The 23382-nt window shown below is 51.0% G+C and overlaps 7 protein-coding genes across 7 annotated transcripts; 5 read left to right on the forward strand and 2 right to left on the reverse strand.

Moving 5' to 3' along the window:
* Positions 1–296: 296 nt before the first annotated feature.
* On the forward strand, positions 297–3289 carry LTHEOB_10489 (uncharacterized protein; the record flags this gene model as incomplete). The annotated part of the gene is made up of 5 exons (XM_035507139.1): positions 297–630; positions 681–1088; positions 1143–2421; positions 2469–2900; positions 2965–3289. The coding sequence occupies 5 exons, from the start codon at positions 297–299 to the stop codon at positions 3287–3289; spliced, it is 2778 nt and encodes a 925-aa protein (XP_035367798.1).
* A 1909-nt stretch (positions 3290–5198) lies between these two features.
* LTHEOB_10490 (uncharacterized protein) lies at positions 5199–7351 on the forward strand (the record flags this gene model as incomplete). The annotated part of the gene is made up of 4 exons (XM_035507141.1): positions 5199–5673; positions 5725–5920; positions 5973–6891; positions 7292–7351. 4 exons carry the CDS (start codon positions 5199–5201, stop codon positions 7349–7351), a joined length of 1650 nt encoding a protein of 549 aa, XP_035367799.1.
* A 2041-nt stretch (positions 7352–9392) lies between these two features.
* On the reverse strand, positions 9393–10547 carry LTHEOB_10491 (Short-chain dehydrogenase/reductase SDR; the record flags this gene model as incomplete). Its single annotated transcript, XM_035507142.1, has 5 exons — positions 9393–9633; positions 9726–10184; positions 10241–10306; positions 10370–10418; positions 10469–10547. The coding sequence occupies 5 exons, from the start codon at positions 10545–10547 to the stop codon at positions 9393–9395; spliced, it is 894 nt and encodes a 297-aa protein (XP_035367800.1).
* A 635-nt stretch (positions 10548–11182) lies between these two features.
* Positions 11183–11998, forward strand: LTHEOB_10492 (uncharacterized protein; the record flags this gene model as incomplete). Its single annotated transcript, XM_035507143.1, has 1 exon — positions 11183–11998. One exon carries the CDS (start codon positions 11183–11185, stop codon positions 11996–11998), a length of 816 nt encoding a protein of 271 aa, XP_035367801.1.
* Positions 11999–15070: 3072 nt separating this feature from the next.
* Positions 15071–16108, reverse strand: LTHEOB_10493 (Radical s-adenosyl methionine domain-containing protein 2; the record flags this gene model as incomplete). Its single annotated transcript, XM_035507144.1, has 1 exon — positions 15071–16108. The coding sequence occupies one exon, from the start codon at positions 16106–16108 to the stop codon at positions 15071–15073; it is 1038 nt and encodes a 345-aa protein (XP_035367802.1).
* Positions 16109–16478: 370 nt separating this feature from the next.
* LTHEOB_10494 (Adenylate kinase 1 ATP binding protein) lies at positions 16479–17296 on the forward strand (the record flags this gene model as incomplete). The annotated part of the gene is made up of 3 exons (XM_035507145.1): positions 16479–16536; positions 16593–17128; positions 17177–17296. The coding sequence occupies 3 exons, from the start codon at positions 16479–16481 to the stop codon at positions 17294–17296; spliced, it is 714 nt and encodes a 237-aa protein (XP_035367803.1).
* Positions 17297–18109: 813 nt separating this feature from the next.
* Positions 18110–19350, forward strand: LTHEOB_10495 (Nucleoside diphosphatase gda1; the record flags this gene model as incomplete). The annotated part of the gene is made up of 2 exons (XM_035507146.1): positions 18110–18456; positions 18522–19350. 2 exons carry the CDS (start codon positions 18110–18112, stop codon positions 19348–19350), a joined length of 1176 nt encoding a protein of 391 aa, XP_035367804.1.
* Between the last annotated feature and the right edge of the window lie 4032 nt (positions 19351–23382).

Below are 23382 nucleotides of genomic sequence, written 5' to 3' on the forward strand. Positions count from 1 at the left end.
CGGCTTACATTGAAGGGAAAGCGTGAATTGAAAGCAGACAGCCATCGGTAGCTATGAAGTCTGCTCGGACAGGCGCCTTGTGTCCAAGTGCCATCAGGGTCAGTGCTCAGATCTGCACGCAGGCCGATGCATTCCTCATCTGCAGTCACTGTGGCGAGGATAGCAGTTTGAGTCAGAGTAACACTGCTCTCTACATGCTTTCGTTGAAAGAAGTGGAAAGATTTCCAGGTAATGGCGGGGATCTTGTATAAATGATCACAGCTCTGCAGCTGTAGCCTCACCACATCATCCCAATCATGCGCCACCGTGCCCCAGCCACTTATCTTGCTTTGGCCTTTTTGAGGTCATGCCTGGGCGAGACACACACAGCAGTTGAGGTTTTTACCACGCTCACTACCGAGGTTACGACGAAAACGGAGACAGCTTATGTCTTTGACGCAGACTGTACGGAGGCAGACTTTGAGGACTCTCCGGTGACTTCCAGCACCGAGTCTGCGTCGAATGCGTCTCCAACTACCGTGCTCCTTCCTGCCATCCATTGGGACCAGGATACGAGTAGCATCGAGAACTTGCATCCCGTTCCAGCTGGTGAAACAGTTGCATTGTTCTACTCCGAAGGTGGATCATGTGGTAAGAGTGTCACGTTATCCTTGAATGGACAGTGGCTAATGCTGAGCCAGATCCAAACATGGAGGCTATGATAGCGTCTATGACGCCAGCCTTCAACTACACGGCCGTTGTCCTGGACCATTCAGACCATGTCAGCGACGTAGTGTTCCACTCAGGATCCGGGCATCTTAACATCCAGTTCGGGTCCCCGGAGGCCTATGATGCAGCTGTCAAAAGCTGGAACGAAACAAACTTGCTCCTCATCACAAACACACCGGGCTGTGGAAACTACGATGGCGGCGAGCGTTGTTACTTTGCCGTCACTACGCTCAACTTCGATCGGCCAAACCTGTCGGTTAGGGTGTCCGGCGACAATCAGATTTTTGCGGACATTGTTAACGACGTCACCTTCGAGTGGGGACTATGGCGGCCATCTGCATCTGCGACGGCGTCAACAGCAACCTCCACTTCAGAGCCAAGTTCCAGTGTATCATGTACTCCACCTGTGGACAATGAATATGGACTCCCAACAGCTTGCTTGGGCGACGACTTCGACCTCCAGCTCGACGATGCCCTTGGCTACGGTGATATGAGCGAGTTCGAATTTGCCGACTATGTGAACCTGACAGTTCCTGGAATCGACCAAGACGGCGACGAGAACTTCGAAAATTATCTAGTCGCACGTCAAGCTGTTTCGCTAGGGTTTCCCGGATTCTCAGTACAACTCAATCCACTCGCAGGACCGCCAATCTCCCCAGCCCCAGTTGGTATAACAACACAACAACTTTCGAAGGCTCTCCAAGGTCTTCCTATCATTGCGCAGCCAAACACTCGGCGATTTAGCTTCTCGATCCCCTCCGTCCAGCCGAGCGACTGCAGCGACAATTCGTGTACACCTGTCCAGGGCTCATTGGCAAAGATTCGTCAATCCCCGTGGGGAAAACAACTTCTGCTGTACAGCTGGGACTCGAGCAAGACGAACAACAAAGGTAAAAAGGGAAAAGCTTTCACCAAGGGCAAAGGCAAGAAGGCAAAAGAGTCCAGCTTTACGGGCTCACTGAATCTGTACTGCGTCGACTGCAGTGCCAAGGGATCATTTGCTGTTTCGGGCAAGACATCGTTTGTCAACATTTTAGGGGCGCTCCTAAGGCTGAGTAACGGCTGGGCTCAGGTCGACGTCTCAACCGAGTTGGCGCTGAAGCTTGGAGTTGAGGCCGAGCTCGAGTACGATTCAGGTCCCCTGAAGACGTCATTATTCCGGAAGTCGTTGAACCCGTATTCAGTTGCGGGTGCATTTGACGTCGGTCCCATCTTCGATGTTTCTGCCGCCTTCCAATTCAACGCCGTGGCCAGCGGGAAGGTGCTCGCCGGCGGAACGTTCACGTTGACGGATGCGTCGTGGCGAGTTGATCTCTCGACAGGGAAAACAACACTGAAAAAGAACTGGGACCCCATATTCAACCCGATCTTTGAGGCAGACGGAGATATTACTGCTTCGGCTGATGTCGGCTTGCCTGTATCCCTGAGTCTCGGTCTGAAAGCTTTGGGAGGGAAGTTTGATGCGACAGTTGGCATCACCGACACCCCATCGTTGACTGGCACTGCCCAAATCTCTGCCGAATTGTCATTGAATGAAGACAGGTCCATCACTCGCGGCCTGACAACACCGGGTGGCTGCCAAGGCATCTCAACTAAACTTACTTGGACAAATCGCGTTTTCGGCCATGCAACGGTAAAGATAATCAAGAATTTATTCAATGAAGAGTATGAGTTCCACAAGATATCGAAGGAACTTTTGACAAAGTGTATCAAGTAAGCTTCTTTAAATCCCGCTCCGGTAGCCTCACTGACACATGAAGGCTTGGCTCGCGGCCCCCAGCTGCCGATGAAGCAGCAGGCAACAATTCTCCATCGACCGAGCGTCCCGCTGTAGCTAACAGCAAACGCCAATCCGGCCCCCAGCTCGATCCGGATATTATACTTTACTCGGACCCTATGATCCAGCCTGTAGCCTACAGCACTACGGACGGCTTCGGATACGCGGGCGTGAACGTCTACGACGACAGCGGGAGCAGGAGCTCGCTCTTCAACTGCGCCGACGACAACTTCTACGTTGGCACTAGCGACGATGGCAGTTACTGCTCCTCCTTCTTCCGCTTCGGTAACGAAACGGCGCTGCTTACTGCCGACAACACTCTGCTCCACTACTACGGAAACACCATGGCCCGCCTCGGCGTCAGCCGGCTGCGCACCGCGCCGCCAGAATGGGTGCCTCGCAGCTCCATCTACGTGTATGGCCCCCTCCCCTCCATTAACGTTTCTGCCTCAGCTGATATGAAAATTCCCATCAATCAGAGCGCTCGCCCCCGCAGCCCCACTGGAGAATACTGAGAAGCGCGGATTGGTTGCTGTTGATGTGTCGGGCAACATATTCTTCCCGGTCGTGTGCAAGTATACGGACGATGCCCTGCCGAACAAGGTCTTCGTCGTCGAGGACCTCAAGAAGGGCATCGAGACGCTCAAGTCACCCAGCATCATCTACTCGATTACGAATGGAGCGGTCGCGGACTGCTGGCCGCTGGGCTTGGTTCGTGGCGATGATGGGGAAGGGCAGTACGTTGGCAGTGTGTACCAGGAGGATCCAGATGCATCGATATTCAATTCTGGAGACCTCCTTTAGAAGGAAGTCAGGCCACTTCTTAGCGCAGACGCGTGATGGTATTGAAGAGACGCAGCCTACAGAGTTGTAAGGCATTTCCAAACTGTACTTATATGAAAAGGACTATAGAAGCAGATACCATGAAATGTCCAGATATTTCGTGATATTCAATGAGCCTACAGCTCGGTTAATTTGCACTTTGTGTCCAACGAACATCAGTTCTCGCAAATATTCCTCAATCAACGATGTTCACTTCTCAAATGAACATATTACATGTGCACCATCAATTTCATTTAATTGACCACGAAGACCCTAGCTACCACGAACTACCTTCGTCTATATGAACAGCCGACGGGAAATTGTGCGGCACTTTTCGAATGACTGGCCGGTAAAGCCGTTTGGATAGACGAAGAAAGGCCGAGTCTCCCTACTCCACCTTGCATACGTTGTAGAGCCTTCCAGGGCCGTCGCAATGCCCGACCTAGTCACCGACGAGTCAATGAAGTTCTCGTAAACAAAACAAGAGAAATGGGACTGTCGACGACTTACACCCCTGGTATCGCAGCAAACAGCATCGGCGGGCGCATTACCCGGGCAAAGAGCTCCGTAGGCACCGGCAGGGCAGTCTTCGCGAGCCTGCAGGGTGGCAGGAGCGCTGGCAACGAGACCGGCAAAGAAGAAGATGATGGCAAAGCGCATTTTGGATGATAAGAGGATTCGATGAAGGTGAGGCTGAGGTGGGGAGCAAAGGAAGAAAAGAGGTCTCTTTAATAGCTCAACTTTGGACGCCGATCATTTCTCCATCAGCCCAGCAGGCCATCAAATCATCAGCTCATGCTTTTTAATGCCAAGAGGCTCCATTAGAAGCTCCGATGGGATGCTTCAAAGGGGATGCTACTTAACATGCGGGGTATAGGATGCATAAAGACCAAGAAGCGGATATTCATATTCGGCAGCTGGGTTGTTCGATAGTTCACTAATCTGGCCATAACAACACCACGACTGCAAGTACTACAGTGAAATTAAAATACTTCTATCGTCTAACGTGCCAGACTACTCAGTTTCAATCCCTCTCTCCAACGAAGAAGCGTCATGGTGCTTTTTCATCTCACGAATATGAGAACTAATGCTTGCTACTGATGTATAATCGCTTGATCATTTGATGGCACGGGCCGGGCTCCGAGGATATGCTGACACTAGGTACACAGAAGGCAGGTAAGATCGAGTGCTTGGTGCACCATCATTGGAGGTATTTAGCCTCTATAACGTGTGACGCCGTGGAAGCCGGATCGCGATCCCGGATTTGATGCAGGGATCAATGCGACCTCCCCACAAAAAGTCAGAACAGCAGAGTGAAAAATCGGATCTCGGAACAACAGTCAGCCGATGCCATGAGTGAAAGAAGAAGACTGCACGGACAGTCAATGGGGACCAAGCGCGCGCGAGGCATCGAACGTAGATAAAATGTGTGCGGAAATCCGTCTTGTGGTATATGTCCTTGCCAGCTAGGAGACTGCCAGCTAGGAAAATTTAGAAAGAATCCAGCTTGCTGATCTCGGATGCCTATCACCTAAAAGGTGTTCGGCTTATTGGTTTGTCTTTCTAAAAAAAAAAAGCTGAAGACGGTTGTGCAAAAGGAAAAAGACATTTAGCTATTAAACGAAAAAGTCTTTAGATCATACACGCTGTACACAAAAAAAAGTTTCCTGCGCCACAAAGCTCAGAAAGCGCTGCTGCCTGCTGCTTATCGTCACAAGCCAGCGTACGTGTGCCTCGCACTCCATACACTTAGTTGATTGGACACCGCTGGCGACCCCGCTTCTGACGTGGCGTAAGCTCAGCCTTGCTATGCACCTCAACAAAGCATTTGAGAATACAACTTACCTTCATGACTTGAACTCTCCTTTTACAGGACTATGCCTCAGCTGCCATGGATCCTGTTACCGTCACAGGTCTTATTGTCAGCGTCTCCCAACTGTTCGAATACACCGGAAAGATCGTCAAGTACGTCAACAACGTCAGGAACGCGCCCGCCGAGCGCAATGAAATCACCAAAGAGTGTGTCAGTCTTCTTGGCCAGCTCAACGACCTTAAATCCCGAGCGGAGACGACCGATCCAACCGATGCGTGGTTCGACGGCGTTCGGAAGTTGGCCTGCGGCGATGGACCACTCGAACAGTTCAAAGAATCATTAGAGAAGCTCGCAAAAGCTCTCAAACCTGCGAAGGGGGCCAAGAAATATGGCAAAATGATTTTGTGGCCGCTTTCGAAACAGGACACTCAGACTGCTCTCTCACACATTCATCGACTACAGACCCTGATAGCGGCGGCACTTACGCAAGACCACTTTAATTTGTCACTGGCTATCAAAGACAAGCTAGACGATATTTCGTCGGCCAACACGGGTAAACCATGTCGCTTTTATTGCTTCAGGCACAGCTGATGTGTGACCCAAGATATCAAACGGCAACAAGTTTTGGACTGGATTTCGAAGATTACATTCGCGTCAAAGCAACAAGACCACCTCAGGCGTCGTCAGGAAGGTACTGGGACGTGGTTCCTGAACGAGCCTTTGTTCCAGGGCTGGCTCCTCGGACACCCCAGTGTGCTCTGGTGTCCAGGTATCCCTGCAGCAGGCAAGACTATTTTAGCGTAAGTCCTATCAAGTATTTCCCCTTTTTAACATCGTCCTTACATGCCACAGCTCCGTCATAATCGACCACTTAGAGTCTCAAACTGAGAGACAGAATGCTCATGTCGCGTTCCTGTATTGCAATTACAAGGAACAAACCGAACACACAGCCCTGAATCTTGTCAAGAGCCTTGTGAGACAGATCGTCGAAAGACAGAGCACTATCTCACGCACAGTCAGCAATCTTTACAACAACTTCATGAAAACACAAAAGGCTCCGTCTATCGACGAATGGACAAAATGCCTTCTACATGAGGTTTCCAGTTTGGATCACATTTACATTGTGATTGATGCATTCGATGAATGCTCTGAAGTGAATCGAGCGCGACCAGGTCTCCTGTGCGAATTGCGCAAGGTTATCAAGGACCCACGAGTACGACTTCTCATCACTGCAAGACCAATGACACAAGTCGAAATCGACCCAGCCAGGACACAGACCTTGGAGATTCACGCAAATCCGGAAGATATTCGATTATATCTCGAAAACCAAATTGATCACGAGGAACGGTTGTCACGCATCATCAGACCCGATCCAGACCTACGGCAACGGATAGTCGGCACAGTAGTCTCCAAAGCCAATGGCATGTTTCTTGCGGCTGAGCTTCATCTCGCTTCGCTTGCCTCTAAGCATAGCCTCTCTAAAGTGCGCAAAGCTCTCGATACCATTCCCGAACATCTGGATGGCGTGTACAACGAAGCTATGCTCCGCATTGAGCAGCAAAACAAAGACGACGCAGAGCTAGCTGTACGCGTCTTAGCCTGGATTTCGTGTGCACAGCGACCGTTGAGGATCATCGAGTTACTCCAAGCTCTGGCCATGGATTTAGACGAGGACACGTTGGACCTGGAAGCTATGCCCGACGTTACAACGCTAGTCGACATCTGTGCTGGGTTGATCACTATTGATGAATCAAGCGACGTGATCAGGCTGGTCCATCTTACAACTCAAGACTATTTTCTACGTAGTCGGGCGACCCACTTTCCTCTAGCACACCGGGATATCGCAGGTACTTGTCTTGCATACCTCTCCATAAGAGAGTTCCAAAGTGGTTGTAGTCCCTCAAGGGATCTATTCTCCATCCGTCTCAGCAGATATCCGTTTTTCACTTATGCCGCACCTTACTGGGCAATACATCTGCGTGATGCAGAGGCCGACAGTTCTGTAGACGGTCCCCTGCGGGAGAAAGCTCTGGATCTGCTTACTAGCACAACTCTGTTTGGAAGCTCCTACCAAATGGAGTATATGCAGAGGAAGGGACTCTTCATCTCTCGAGACCCAAATGCATCCGCTCCGCTTCACTTCGCCATTGCTCGAGATTTGACATGGATAGCCCATGAGCTCATTCAAAGAGTACCTGACATCAATGCCTTGGATCATCATGGCCGTTTAGCCCTGGAGATAGCGGTGCATCGAAGGAATCACACAATTGTCCCTGACCTGCTTCAAGCCGGGACAATAGTTGACCGTAGAAACTTCTTTGGCCAGACCGTTCTTTATCAAGCCACTTTGGAGCAGCCCATCATAGCTGTGCAGATGGTGTTCCAAGAGATCCAAGACTCAGACGTCAAAAGCGCGCTTTGGCACACAGCTGTCAAAGATGCAGTGAAGGACAGAAATCTGGGAGCCATAAAGGATCTGATGCGTCTGGCTGACACTAACATCAAGGTTAGACGACTGTTTCACGAATTTCTAAGCGCCCTTGTCGCAAGAAATCTACAGCAGCAATGGTTTGTGGGAGAGATTCTGGAAAGCATGCCACAATCAACCCATATCTACCGACTTGATACAACAGCATTCGGCCCTCTTCTCTTCGGGTGGGAGACTAAAAGCAGTAATATGCCTGTTCTATTCGCCCGAGTGACCGAATCACACGTGCTCTTCTCCATGAGGCTAACCGAGAGTCTTAACAAAGGCTTCATGGACGAACTTGCCGAGTCATATGTTTTGGTTCTTCCGGATCATGGCAGTACTACTGGTTGTGTCGGCCTGGCCTTGCAGACTGAGCATTTTGATTGTGAATCCTGTACAGAAGATGATATGGCTGTTCGCAAAAGCGTCAATTACCACCGCATCCTAGAGACCGCCCAAATCTCTTCATTGTTGAAAACGCAATGCCAACCGTTCACACTGTTACACAGGCTTTCAGAATATCAAGATGAAGTATGGCGCATTGCCTTTTCACACGATGGCAAAAAGCTGGCAATTACCGGTCGATGTGGTGACATACTCATCTACGATACGAAGAACTACACTTCACTACAGCGCTTGAGGGAACACTCCAGTGGCATTGATGGCGATCCAATACCAGATTACCGCACGACCAATATCGCCTGGAGCCCTGACGACTCAAAGATCTTGGCAACATACCAGGATGATATGGCTCGTGTCTGGGATGTTCAAGTAAATTCCACCCTTTCAGTTCAAAAAAAAAAAAAAGCTTACTGACTCATTACTCAGAAGTCCACCACGATGACAGTTCTCCGCGGTTTTGATGCCCCTCCAACCTCTGGCGATTGGGATCCCACACAGGGTTCAACACTCATTGTCGGATCACAAGACAGTGTGCATGGTTTGAGGTCCTGGACCGAGTCGGGGTCCGTAAGTGATGAATGGGGCGAAAACTACCGGACCAACGGACTCAGAGTGAGCGAAGATGGTCAGACTCTCGTGACGATCACCGACTGCAGCCTTCACAAGTACCGTATGGAAACAAAAGAAAAGATCGGGGAGTTGGCTGTCGATGGGGCAAGCCTAATAAGCGTTGACATGACGAAGGACTCTCGACATATCCTTCTGAACAATGGTGGTACAAATCCTTGTCTAATAATGATCGACTCTGAGAGCTATGAAGTGGTCAGGGCATTTCATGGTCCATCCCATAAATGGTTCATCATCCGCGGTGCTTTTGGTGGACCCAATGACGAATATGTGCTTAGTGGCAGCGAAGGCATGTAATGAGACTTTTAGTCTGGGTCTTGCGCTGATCGATATCACAGATGGCCGTGTCTTCGTTTGGGATAGGGAAGCGAGGCTCCTGGCGATACTTGAGCACTCTCTGAGCGAATGCGTCAATGATGTCTCGTGGCATCCCAATGACCCCACAATATTTGCCTCTGGAGGTGACGACGGAACTCTCTGCATGTAAGACAAAGCCAAATCTCCCAATGTGACTTGATATTAACACGAGAGGCAGCTGGAAAAAGTCCATATGACGAACGAGATTGACTTCATTATACAAATAGATTTGCAGAGTTAGGATGGGAGAGGTCGGGAATTTCACTCATGGTCCCCTGCAAAGAATACAGTATGGCATCCACAGTTACGTGGGGAATGGTTAGTCTGGGGTACATTATGAAAGAATCATTTAGTGTCGTTCATGGCGTCAAGGATCAAATTGAATAGCGACTTAATACCGAAATTATGGAACAACACTACTGAAATATCTTCTGCCAGGGACCCTCAAGAATTCCCTCCGAGTCCATATCGTAGTACCCCCTCGGTGCCTGCTTGACCAAGCTCCTAGCCAGAACGCACAGTGCCCGCCCATTCATCTCGCGGTCGCTCACGATACGCAGCAGACACTGCCCCGCGTCTTCACCGGACGCCAGCGCAATACCATTCGCGTCGAGGTGTTCAATCAGCTGCGGCGGAACCAGCGCCGTCCTGAGGAACCTGTGTCACGAAAAATAAGCAGCCGCCCGTCAGCATGCACTCAGCCACGCCATCGAGGCAATGCGCATAAGGTAAGGTTGGAAATTACTCACGAAGGACAAATCGTATTCACCCTCGTCCCATGCGCGCCAACAACCCGCCTCAGCGACCTCATCAGCCCACGCACCGCCCACTTCCCCGACGCATACTGGCAAAACGTCGACGCATCCAAATACGCCGCGATGGACCCCTGCAGCACGAGACTCGTCTCGGGCGGCGGGGCACCGTCGGCGAGGGCAGCCGCGTGCTGGCGGCGGAAGCAGTGCAGGGCAAGCTTGGTCGTGTAGAGAACGCCCTTGTAGTTGACGTCGACCATGGCGAGCGAGGGCTCAGCGGGCTCCGCGTCGAGAGATTCTTCGTTGGTCGCGAAGATGCTGTCGACGCTGGTGCTGATGCCGGCGTTGGCGACGACGATGTGGATGAGCGAGGTTGGCGAGAAGGTGCGCGCGGCGCGGAAGAGGGCGACTTGGTCCGGCCATTGGGTGACGTCGCATTTGGCGAAGTGGAGTTGGCTGGGGGCGTTGTTAGAATTTGGGGTAATGGGTTTCAGCTGGGGGCAGGTACGTACTCTGGGAACTCGGAGACTAGCTTTTCGGCTGGTTTGGAGGCGATGTCGCCGATGACGACGTATGCGCTATGATTTGAACGTTAGATTCGTTCTGGAAATGTTATATTATTTTCCGAGTGGATGCCTTACCCCGCATTAACGAGAGCTCTGACGTAGGATTCTCCGATTCCTTGCGCCCCTGCATAAACGGTCAACCAAGTGAAATACGGAGTGCCTTTATGTACTCACCGCCAGTGACAATCGCAGTTTTCCCGCGAACCGCACCGACATCGAAATCCGTGTTGCAATCAACCAGTGATGAAGCCATTGTTTTAGAAGATAGGAGAGATTATTTTCCTAGAGCTGACACCATCTTTGCTGAGAACTAACCTCCTGGTTTTATGTTTGACGCTGAGCTGAAAATCTCGGACTTCCCCACATTGGATACCGTAGCCAATAAAGCCAGAGCCACGGGTAGCTTACTAGAACTTAATAGCGACTATAGGTAGAGATTCCTTCGCGCGGCCCCTGCATCAACGCCTCAGCCCTAGTCCACGTGAGATCCCATCCAACCCCGCCCGCCTGAAAGTGGCCCCCACCCCCGCTTCTACCACCACACTACATTGTCGCGACACCATACAAATCGATCTGCGGCCACTTATTGGCATGTAGTGGGGAGTATGGCACTATACTTAAAAGAAAATACCCTAAAGGCATTGAATTGAGGTCGAGGCAAGTATGCCCCAGGCAAAAGTGGATGGATTATCCTTCAGGAAAGTGTTCCCCGCACGTAGCCGAAAATCTATGAGGAAAGTGCAACCCGGGCATCAATTGCTTCGTGTATGAGCACCAGATTTATTTAAGCAGTATCTATCGCCGTCCATACCAATAATACTTAATCATATAACGGCTGAAGCAAGAAAGAAAAATCAAGCACTACACAGAAACGCCACAATTACCATAATGGACGTACCAGGCTTCGCATTGATCACGGGAGCAGCCTCAGGCATCGGAAGAGCATGCGCGAAAGGCTTCGCAGCCGAAGGCTCCGCCGGCATCGCCCTACTCGACATCAACCAAGAAGCCTTAGCAGCCGTCAAGCAAGAAATCGAGAACGAAATCATAAAGCCGAACGGCAAGCCGTGCCAAATCGAAACCTACACCATCGACATCTCCAACGAAGACCAAGTCATCCAAGTCGTCAACTCCGTCGCCCAAAAGTTCGGCCGCCTCGACTACGCCGTCAACGCCGCCGGCATCGCCATGAAACACGAGGGCGGCGCCGCCTTCGCCAAAACACCCGACTGGCAGCGCATCATGGACATCAACCTCAACGGCACCTTCTACGTCCTCAAAGCCGCGGCGCAGATCATGCTGAAGCAGGAGCCCATCCTGTCGTCCATCGACGGCAGGCCGCTGCAGCGCGGGTCCATCGTCAATTTCGGATCTATTCAGAGCGTCGTCGGCATCACGCTGTCGGCGGCGTATACGACGACGAAGCACGCGGTTATTGGGCTGACGCGGACGGCGTCGGAGGATTACGCGAACAAGGGGCTGCGCATCAATGCTGTTTGCCCGGGTTACACGGAGACGCCGCTGACGACGAAGAATCCTGATGTTGCGAAGGCTATGGCGGAGAGGGTTATGACGGCGGTGCCGATGCAGCGTATGGGGAATCCCAAGGAAATTGCTGATGGTGTGCTGTACCTGGCTGGTGGAAGGAGCTCTTTTGTCACTGGCTCCGCGCTTATGGTTGATGGAGGTTACACTTCCAGGTAGTGGAACGTTTATTGGAAAATGAGATGCTCACTTGTGAAACGCTTCTTGGCAATTGACTGATTCAATACCTCTCTTATGATAAATTCCTCGCACATGCATGCAGACAGCTGTTGAGTATATCTGTATTCCTATCAAGATAAGACAAGCCGGGCTTACGAGACGATCCCCCGCAATTGGCTTATCTTATCATGTCCTGCCAAGTGTGAGCCTGTCAGCTGTCAACTGCTTTGTCACCATCGTGCAACCTGAAAAGTTTGTTCTGTTCAGCCGCGTAAGCAAGGAACCATCTTTGCAACTCCGATCACTTACAACCCGCGGTGAGGGTACCACGAATGGATCACTTCGAAAGCCTCGACCAATTTCGATACGGCGACGCACCCTTACGGCCAATACGTTGGCTTGGTTATGACCACGCTAGTCATCCTCCATGCAGCTTCAAAGACTATCTTCTCAATCGTGGACTGTGCCATGTAGATTTGGAAGCGCTCAAGTCAACGAAGGTTGACAGCGATTTTGTATGCAACTTTCTACCGATGCTGCAAAGCTGGCTCTTCATCGGTGCTTTGGAGTTCATTGCAGGACGCCGAATACCTGAAAGCGACTTTTTGCGAACAAGGCTGAACAAACCAGTTGTTTCCACACGCTTCATTGCACCTCTACTAGATACATGGGAGAAGTCCACACAAGATTTACCATTGCCACGACGCGAGGTTTGGAACGACGATGTGCGGGAGATCCTGTCAGAAATTCAGTTCTGGTGCTTCAAGCTCGCGTCTTCAGACCTGGCGCTCAACGATTCCAACGGAACGCAATCTCCCCCGACAGAGCTTGACGCTACATGCAGGCTATTGACGTTGACCGGAGAGGCCATCAACACAGCAAGAACTTACCTTCACACGCCAATGCTACCTAACGCAAAAGGATTTGCCGGAGCATACACCCCTTTAGAGGAGAGAAGACTTGTTGCTCGCCTCGTCAAGGTTGGCTGGTGTCCATTCATGGCACGGATGCTGAACACGTATCGATATTCGGTTGCCGAATATGCATCATTCTGGAACAAATTAGAGCCAAAATTCGGCAGGAGTCACAGTCAATGTTCTCCTGAACAATGCGTGGCATACGATATAGATACATCAACCTACCAGCCACGACACGAAATTTTGGGCTGCACATGTGCATACGTTTCACCTCCCATGGAAGAAATAACAAAGCGGCTTCATGCCGGAAGCATCCCCATCATTACTCTTCGGAATCAATCAAGCACAGGCAAGGAGCAAATCCACCTGGATGTCTTGGACGGCACAGACTCCGAGGGAGGGTTTGCTGCAATTTCGCATGTTTGGTCAGATGGTATTGGGAGCAATTCAGAACGTGGTCTGCCTTCCTGCGTTATTGAGAGCCTGTTCATCCGAGCGAAAGCCTACGGACAAAGCTGCATCTGGATTGACTCCTTGTGTGTTCCTGCCGAACCCGGCACACGCTCAAAGGCAATCCAGCTCATGGCCAAAACATATCGAGACGCGGCAATCACCTTGGTCCTTGATTCGCAGATCAGACGCATTCACTTTGGGCTTAGTTCTGCCTCCATCGAAAGACTGCTCCTAATGCTAGTCACGTCTCCATGGATGCAGCGGCTTTGGACACTTCAAGAGGCAGTTCTCTCGGGATCTCTCGTGTTTCAGTTCCAGAACACCATGGCCTCTGCTGCAGAGATCTATATCGGACTCCACAGGATTTTTCAAAGCCGCCTCAACCCTGTTACTCAGGTTCTGGGCAACGAGTTTCACCGACTTCTCCAATCATCTTCCGTCATGGCTGGTGTCCCCGAAGAACAAAGGACGCTTGAGCTTGGACACGTCTCCCGCATGCTCAGGATACGATCAACTTCAAAGGCACGAGATGAAGCAATTGTCATTGCAGGGTTGCTGGATGTCGATGTGGGCCCCATGCTCAAAACGCATGACCCAGAGGCGCGCATGCGCATTCTGTATAAGACATTGAAGAAGGTGCCAAGCGATATCATCTTTGGTAGCAAGAAAAGGATGGAAGGCCAAGGATTTCTCTGGGCTCCCACGTCATTCTTAATGAATGAAACTACGTCTTCTGATAGATGGAGTCTTACCATGAGCCCAAGCGCTCAGTGGGCGGAAGTACTAGATGAAGGAGGGTTAAGAGGGAAGTATGTTGTGACTCAGCTCTCGAGCACTGTATGTGTCGAGTACGGAGATGCTGTTACACTCCGCTTAGGGGACAGATTGATGAAAGTGACAAAATCGACCTTCAGATCTACAGCGAATAGCGACTCGATTGAGTTTGACAGTTTCGCAATGCTTCCGCATCTTGGTGGGTATGAGAGCATGAAGCTTGCTGTTGCGTTGTTGCATCATGGAAAAGGCATAAAAGGCGATGTCTATGAATACAGGGGCAGGTTATTGGTGGGAGATTTGGAGGTCTACAAACACCCGGAAGAGGAGAATAAGAACGTCATTGATGCGTGGACTCACGACGCAGGGGACTATAGGGATATAGTGATTGTTTAGATGGAGCAAACGAAACGCTCCTTTGCTTGTTCATTTAGTATTTTTTTATGAAGAATCAACAAGTCTTTTTAAGAAGTGTATTTGCGTTTCATAGGGACTTGAGCAGCAAAAGAAACCGGAAAATAGGCACACTGATTTACTTACACAAAATTGTGGCAGAGTGGAGAGGGCTTTTGTCAAATATCATTTCTACTACCACAGTTCGGCTCCGCGCTAATGGCTGATGAAAAATGCACTTGCTAGAAGTAGACGCGGGGGAGATTGAGCACAACTGAGGATGATGATTGAGTTGGGGATGCTCATGAGAGGACTCTATCTAGACCCGTTCTATCTATGCCATTTAACCTTTTAATCCCTTTTTCCAATCTATGGCATTCTGACAGCACGGGTGGTCGTGAAGTCATCGTCCTCTTCCTTCCCAACTGATTCTCAAACTATGTCTCAACACTTAATCTTGCCATCCTGATACCTTCAATAAGTCCCAATATCAACGCCAAAGCCCAAAACTCCGAAGTGTGATTGACACGTCCGATCAGAATTCCAGGTCCTTGTTGCTGCAGCCACCACCACAACCATTCTGCTGCTGCATGTCCGACCTGCCCCAGTCATAAACACCACCTCGGTCAACGAACGACTTCTTGTCCCAAACCACCTGCTTCATGGCTTCCTTGACGCCGACTTTGAGAATGGACTCGCTCTTCGTCATGACGCCTTCTCCCTTGTCGAGGAAACACATGTACTCATCGAGAAGCAGGTAGCTGCCGGCCATCGTCTGATTATCCTCAGGAACACAGCACGGAAGATGTTTGTGGCGGTCACAGAAGGTGCGCCACTGTTCGTCCGTCACCAAGAAAGTCCGCGCATCCCGCTTCCTCGTCTCGTCGTCGTTCTCGCCAGCCACGATGAGACACTGAAAGACCTTCCAGCGGAACGGCGCGAGGCGCTCGATATTAGCAACCATGTCCTCGTCCCAGTTGTACGTGTTGACAACGGTGTTGAGCTTGAACTTGACGCCGAACTTCCTGCACCAGTCCGCAATGCGGAACAGCCGTGCCACATTCCCGCCGTCGTCGCCGCGGCCGATCTTCTTGTTCGTCTCCGCGTGGAACGAGTCACACGACACGGCCAAGATGTCCAGCCACTGGCAGTTTTCGCGCATCCATTTCTCCGTGATCTTGCTGCCGTTGCTGACGATGCTGATGCTTTCCACGCTCAGCTCCTCTTTGCAGTAGCGGAGGAGCTCAGTGAGGAGGCGCGAGTAAAGGAAGGGCTCGCCGCCCGCGATGTTCAGCTTGCGCATGCCGGCCTCTTTGAGCAGGCGGAGACCGCGCTTCGCCTCGTCGATGGGGAGGACGTAGGACGACGTGTCCATGTGGAAGCAGAAGCCACACGTGTAGTTGCATTTGCGGGACGGGAAGTAGTTGACGGAGACTGGGGCGTTGGGGTCCGCGGGTGGGTTGTTGATAGCGCTTGGGTTGGAGTGCTTGGTCAACGTAACAACGGCGAGGAGGATGGCGATAAAGAGCCATGAGGCCGTCGGTACGCTTGTCAGAAGAGAATTGAGAGCCATAACTTGGTGCCCCGATGCGGCGGCCGATCAGTGATTCGAGCTTGGCTACTTCGCCGGTGTAGCCTCGGGCGTTGGTGTTGACGGCGGGCCGCAGAGGTTGAGGTTCAGAGGCGAATATCACTGCCCGACGTGGTCACTTAAAAAAAGCGGCATGCTTGATTGACTTAGGCACGTGCACCTGACCACCTGCGGCATACTTGTTTGTCAAATGACGTCTGGTGCTTTCTCTGGTCATGCGCATCTGAAAACATCAAACTTCCGCTCGTGGTGTGGCGATAAAGAGCCAGCACCACCTGCTCACTTTGACACAACCCACGCTAGGACCATCATCTGCATCCCAGCACTATTGACTTCGAGGCCTATCGACACCATGCAGACGCCTCCCACCATCCCCATGCTCCGTAACTTTGCCGTGATCTTCGTCCTTGGTGCGTGCGCTTAGACCCTCAACCACATTTTGGACCTGCTCTAACAGTTTTTCAAGGGCCACCTGGCGCCGGAAAAGGCACACTCTGCACCCACCTCGCCCAAACCCACAACCTGAAGCACTACTCGGTCGGCGATAGTCTCCGCAGTTGGATGCGCGAAAACCGTACCGCACCACTTGCAGTCCAAATCCAGGACAAGCTTGACGACCAGGGCTTCCTCGACTCTGACGATCTGAACCCGTTCATCCTCCAGGCAATCAAGGATGCCCTCTATCAAGCGGAGCCGGAATTACAGGGCATTCTCATCGATGGGTTTCCACGATGCGCAGGGCAGCTAGAAGGCTTCCTCACATGGCCGTTCATCATCGAACTACCACTCGTTCCGAGCTATCAAGGCGCGGTGATGCCAATTGCAAAGCCGGATATCGTGCTTTGTTTCAGCGTCACCAAGGAGAATGCGAGAGCGAGGTATCTGGCCCGAACGCGGGATAGCAATGACAGCGAAGAGAAGTTCGAAAGGCGTTTCGCGGAGTATGAGGACAAGACTGTGTATGTTGAAGAAGTCTATCGGCAGCGCCGCAAACTGATCGATGTGAGTATCAAATAGTCTACGTTGAGAGTGAAATGCTAACGAGCGTAGATTGATTCAAACGGAACAAGGGAGGAAAACGTCGATACGATGACGAAGACACTCGGAGAGAGCAGACTATGGCAGAAGATCATGGTTGAAGGGAGGTCAGAAGCGCATTTTCTCGTGTAAAGGGCATGAATAAGAGAAGCATCGGTAGTGTGGTACTACCTCATGTTCGCGTGCCAGGGGTGTCACTTGCTCAAGGTTTCACAGAGCGCTGAAATGGAGAGGTTTTTCTTATCATCATATTTGTGAAGCATAAATAACAAAGAAGGGACGGCGTTGCGTGGTACTTTGGGGAATTACACAAGGCGGGGCTTATGGAGGTTAGCTTCATCAAAAAGGCAACTCCATCCGGATGTACACCGGCTGAACGCCTAACCTGGCCACCAAATACCGGCATTTTGCGGAAGGCTTGCGCAATCCCTAGCAAGCCATAACGTATTTTGATGAGGGAGATGGTGATCGCGATAGGCTTGTAGGAACCGTAGGCCCTGGAACTCCTCGCAAATAGAAACTGACACTTCATTTACGTTCAACATAAATGATCATTGGCCTTTACGACTTCCTTTCCTGCGTGGCTGGTGGTACTAAGCATAGGCGCTAAGGCAGCCACTAGCACGTCAGAAACAACGCATGAAACAAGTTCATCCCAAGATGGCCAAGTCATTCTCTGAAGGATTTGTACTTCCCACAACCGCCCGTTTCAACGTGTATATATAGTCAGACTGTTGGCGCCCCGAGGTTACTGGACTGCAAAGAGGATCAACGTAATCTCCACCCCGTTCGATATTCTTCGCCATTGATGAGGGATGTGTTTGGGCCAGCCATAATTTCCTTAAATACCCTTGTGAAAATCTCCATCATTTCAAGATCTCTCACAGCGGTGAAGCTAATCTCCACCATAAATTTGCTTTCATAGACCATCTATTCCTTCTCACAATGCGACTTCTCACGGCTTTCTCGGCCACCCTATCCACAACTGCAGCAGTTGCTGTGGGCGCACGAGCAGTAACGCCAATCGCTGCCTCTGACCATGCTACAACGCCTACCAAGCTCACCTCTGCTCTACCAACCGGTGATCTCCCAGACCCGGCAACATTCAAGGCCCAGAACGGCACCAAATGGAAAATCGAATACGTCGGCAACCTCCAGTTCTCCGGCGCCCCTGGCACGGAAGGGCTGGGTGGCGATAAGTGCCGCAGCAGCGTGTTCGGCGACAAAGTCATCTGGAACTGCGGCGACATGGAGTGCGCCGGTGACTGGCGAGTCTGTGGGTTCTCCATGGGGTGAGTCCTCTTCCTTGCTCATCCGCGCCCCCGCATCCACGCGGAGCTGATGCACCTCGTCCCAGCCCTGCCTTCTACGGTACCGATTCAGTTATGGTAGTCAACACCACGGGGATCGCCCTGGTACAGGACAACGACTTCGCCACTGCGTGGTCCGGCGACCCCGCGCCGCAAGCACCGCAGACAGCGTGGGGCATGGACACGTCGAACGTCGCTGCCATCAATGACACCCACGGCATCGCATACGCCTGGGAGATCTGGCGCGGTGCTCCCGACGGATCCTTCGTCGACCGCGGCAATGCTGTTGTGGCCGTCACGCTCGGGGAGACCAAGCCCATAGCCACGCGCCTGGGGCCATTGCTCAGCGGCCCGGATGCCGTGCAGATGGGCCTTCTGGCAATCCTGCGTGATGGCGACCACATCTACAGTTACTCGATGGGCGGCCCGTCCGGCATTATGGTGAGCCGCGTGACCGCGTCGGATGATGCGTTTGATGCTGCGAAATACGAGTTCTTGGTGGCCGGGGGAAGCGACAGCCCAACGTGGAAGATACCTGGCATTATCCCTGCCCCGACATCGACGGAGTATGGGATGCAGACGGCGAACGCGGATGGCAAGTTTGGCTGTAACGTGTACGGCTCCGTATTCTACTCGAACTACTTGCGCAAATACACCATCATCTGTTCCGCGTACATGCATTTTACGAACATGTATGTGGCTGATCAGCCATGGGGTCCGTGGAGTGCGGAGTATGGATTGCTGGAAGGGTGGGGCGCTGGGTACGGGAGCCACGCTCATCCGGAGTACTCACCAGGCGGATCGCATAAGGAGCTTTACTTCTCACAGGGACCGGATGGGCCGTTCAATATGTTTAAAGCAACTTTCGATTTTTGACTCATCTAGAATATTTATTGAACGTCTTATTTCAACAGATTCGCGCTGCGTAACGATATTATTGTCTCAAATTTCTTTCAATCGCCTATTGAGTGGGCTCTTCAAGCTTTATACGCATCATGATATTGCATTTGTCCCCCTGATTCCCGACTCAACTCTGCTTTGAACAAAAGGACTAACCGAGATGAGTTGTGCACTATCGTTCTAGGAAATAGTAACTGGTGTACCAGGAGGGTGGAGACCTATGTTCTTCCCCATGAAATTTGCCACCCCAACGCGTTCCCACGTATAGTCGTCTAACTTGGCTATGATCAGTACGTAATGCATCTTTAGGTCTTCGTTCTCTCCGGACTTCGATCTACCGATGACAACACACTTCAACTCTTGCTCCTCTGGTCTGGTTCCTCTATCGTAAATGATCGTGCCTTGTGCTGAGCTGTCAAACTCACGCGCTACAACTGTAAGCTTTTTACCACTCGCCCGATCCGCCGTATGCCACGATGACCGTTGAAGAAGCTTCTGGTCCCAAGGCGACCGGACCTCTTCCCTCTCCCAATTCACTTCGTTGAACGGGGCGTCCAAGTAGTCGATACCGCCCTGATTCAACATCCAAGACCACGATGGTACCTCACTACCAGGGCTAAACTGGATTTTTGTCATTGATGCCACACCTGCGCCACGCATCCACAGTAGGCTTCTTCCCAGATAGCTGCCATGTCCGGGCTTGTGGCTATCGATGATTCCAAATCCTCCATGAACCCCGAGGGCGCGAATCAATCTCTTCTCCAGTCCAGCGATCGCCACTGGTCTGTCTGTACTTACAGATAGTGCCAATCTGGAGTATTGCCTGTAAAAGTCCTCAAAGAACGCAATTATTCCACCCTTGGATTGGTTCCTTGCAACTTTGGGCAACTCCGGATCTCCGAACAGTTCTGCCTTGCTGCTGTATGGTCGTAAGTTCGAGTAGCATATAACGGTCTTTTGGTGGCTTACTTGTTCATCTTCGTAAGAGTTTCGCACCGAATCCCATCACCACACTCCCAATACATCTGCTCCTGCGTGAAGTGAATTGTTCTTCGTGCTAAAGCTCTTTCTTGATCTACCCAGCCTCGCCTGTTTAGATCCGCTTGAGTAACGTGCTAATCGAAGTCGTCAATAGCTTCGCATACGTAAAAGCAGTTTTCTGAGCCATCTGGAAACGTCACGAAGCTTCGCGAAGATGGTCGTTTTAGGAATCCATCTGCGGTACCCGAAGCTCTAGTTGCAGCAATTACACAGTATGCGCAGCTGAATACGTCTTCCATGCGCTTCGCTTCGTCACTCCAGTCTCCATCACTTCCTTGAATAATGCAAATTGAATCAATCCACAGGTACCGTATGCCGAGTTTCCTGGTAACAATGACAGCATCTCTGAAGGTCACTGGTAGATCCATAATGTGAATACCCCGCATGCGGATATCGATATTTTCTTGGTTCGTCGAAAATGGTGGATTTATGTCTGTGTTTCCCCATCGATGGGACAGCGCAACGTATTTTCCACGGCAGCCCTGCGTCTCACATAGTCTCACTATCTTTGGATCATCTGATCCTACATCGATTACTCTTGTTGGCAACATCGTGGGGGCACGAGGAGAACAAGTGTGATGGTGATCACAGTGTTTCAGCCATTGGCGAATGACCTTGAAACGTGGTGCGTCTCCTTCCTGTGGTAGGCCTGGGAAGCCAATTTGAATGTCATTCAAAGGCTTCGAGATATTTAGATCCCGACATATGGACAGGGCAGGACGGTCAATGTCTCGGATCCGCAATGTCGAGCAATCCCGATACAGCGTAGCCTGTCCGGTAACATCCAATCGTCTAAAAGCTTGACTCATGAGGAGGCAGAAGTCACACTGCTGGGCTCTTTTGCAGACACTGGCTACATCTGCTTCTAGCCGAAAGTACGGATCCGAAAGACCTAGGTTCTGGCAACAATGGCAAAGATTTTCGCTCTTCGATCGAGGGGGTACAATGCAGTCTGGTTTGAGGTCGTGGAAGATCTCAATCGCAAAATCATTATCGACGATAAACACCCAAGTGTCAGTCAACGCCTGATAATATGTAAGTAAAATAACCATTGACTACCTTGGAACGAGTCCCAGGGTGTGGAATGTCAAGTAATGCGGCTACTCTTGAGTATTGCTACGTACATGCGCATATTGGGTATTCAATTGCGGAACTGCAATGCTCGTCTCTTCGTAAGGAGTGGAATCATCAGGTGAAACGACAACCGTTGGCACCCCTCCAGGGGGTACCGCTAGATGCTGACTGGTCTGGCTCGGGGGTACGACATTCTCTCGACTCGCGCCCGTGAATAAGTAGTTTTGATTGTTCCTCCCCTGGCTTAAAATTCTCCCCAGCTCTTTCTTGAGTTGAGATGCAGTTGCGCGGCACCCTGTGGTACTTTCACCGCTTTCAGAGCCGCTCCCACTTTCACCAATATTGTCTTTCTCATCAGTCCTAACGACGAGGAGCCTCATTTTGACAAGGTTGAGTAAATCACTGAGAGCACTTTTCTTGCCATTGACGAATTCTGGATCTTCCTCTTGAATAGCTTGCATCCAGTCCTTGACAACGTTGTTCACATCGAAGTTGCCGTCGATTGCGAGTTTGTAGAAATTTGTCCCGTTGAAATCTTGCTGGATGCCGTCGCCCATGATGGATCCATCTCGTGTTTCCTTTCTAAACATCCTCAGTCCTTTATGACCATACAAAAGCCATATGACAAGTTCCAGGACGATACATCCCATTAACCATACATGGTAAAGGCGACTTCTTGGTTGGGACTTGGCCCTCACGGGGTGACCCTCGGGACTCTCGTACATCATGGTACCGAATCTCATACTAGTTAGTCCTACCCGATCTCGAGTGGCCATCGTGTGGTGTCTGGCTAGGCCAAGATCCGCGATCTGAAGTGTTCCCAGTTTCTCCGGCTGATCGGAACACCTGAGCCTCAAAATGTTCTCAGGTTTGAGATGTCCGTGACGATAGTGGCCAGCGTCAATCGTTCTTGAATCCCCGCCCAAGTTGTCCGTGTTGGATTTGATGGCCTTCGATTCGCCACTTCCATCGCCGTGCAGACAGACAAGCGCATCAGCAAGGCCATGGAGCTGTTCCAAGACGTCTTGAATGAGCTGTGGACTAAGAGCTGGTACTGGAACCGTTTCCCAGAAGTTTTCAAGACTGCCTCCGTCTGCCCATTCGAAGACGAGATAGTACTTCTTGTCTCTTTGAAAGGCGGCAATGGCGCTGGTTAAATGTTTGTGCTGGTGCCTCCTCGTACCAGTCAGTGCACTCAGTTCCTGCTCCCACGCTGTTTTGGGATCTGGATAACTTGTGTCTTGCGATGGTTGTAGTTCTTTGATGGCAACAAGAAGTCCGAGTCCATCCTAAAAGCACACGGAATTAACATTATGCCACCATTCTTTCATGGGTGCTCATACTTTTGAGATGATTTCATGGTGGTCGGGATGTATTCTGGCCTTTTGAACTCTGCTGAATCCTCCAACAGGATTCTTGCTACGATCAGGCTCAATCCAGTCAAATGGTAGGATGGCGCTGGGAGCGAGATCATGCCCGAACTCAGACGCACTGAACACAGGTGCTAAAAATGACCATCGTTGATCGAAGAAGCCCTGGACGGCGGCCATGTCCCATAACTCCTTGTTGTGGAGAACGTTGAATAAATCGTCATGCACACATTCGATGTCACCTGCGGATACACATTGAGGTTCGTATCCATCAGCCAGACGTGTGTCATCCAAGCCTTTTTCATGGAAGGAGTCCATGATTGCGACGAGTTCTTTGTTCGACTTTCTGCTGGCCTTCAACACCGTCGCGAAAAGCTTTGTTGCTTTATTGTTCACGAATTCAATTAGGGCTTGTGATGCCCCCAGCAATGCCGCTCTCGTGTTTTTTTCAGAGAAGATCGAAAGGAAGCACTTCTCTGGGAGGAATCTTTTATTGTCCAGTTTGCTCATCACTAAACACTTA

The sequence above is a fragment of the Lasiodiplodia theobromae genome (assembly GCF_012971845.1).
Source record: "Lasiodiplodia theobromae strain AM2As chromosome Unknown scaffold_39, whole genome shotgun sequence".
NCBI lineage: Eukaryota > Fungi > Ascomycota > Dothideomycetes > Botryosphaeriales > Botryosphaeriaceae > Lasiodiplodia > Lasiodiplodia theobromae.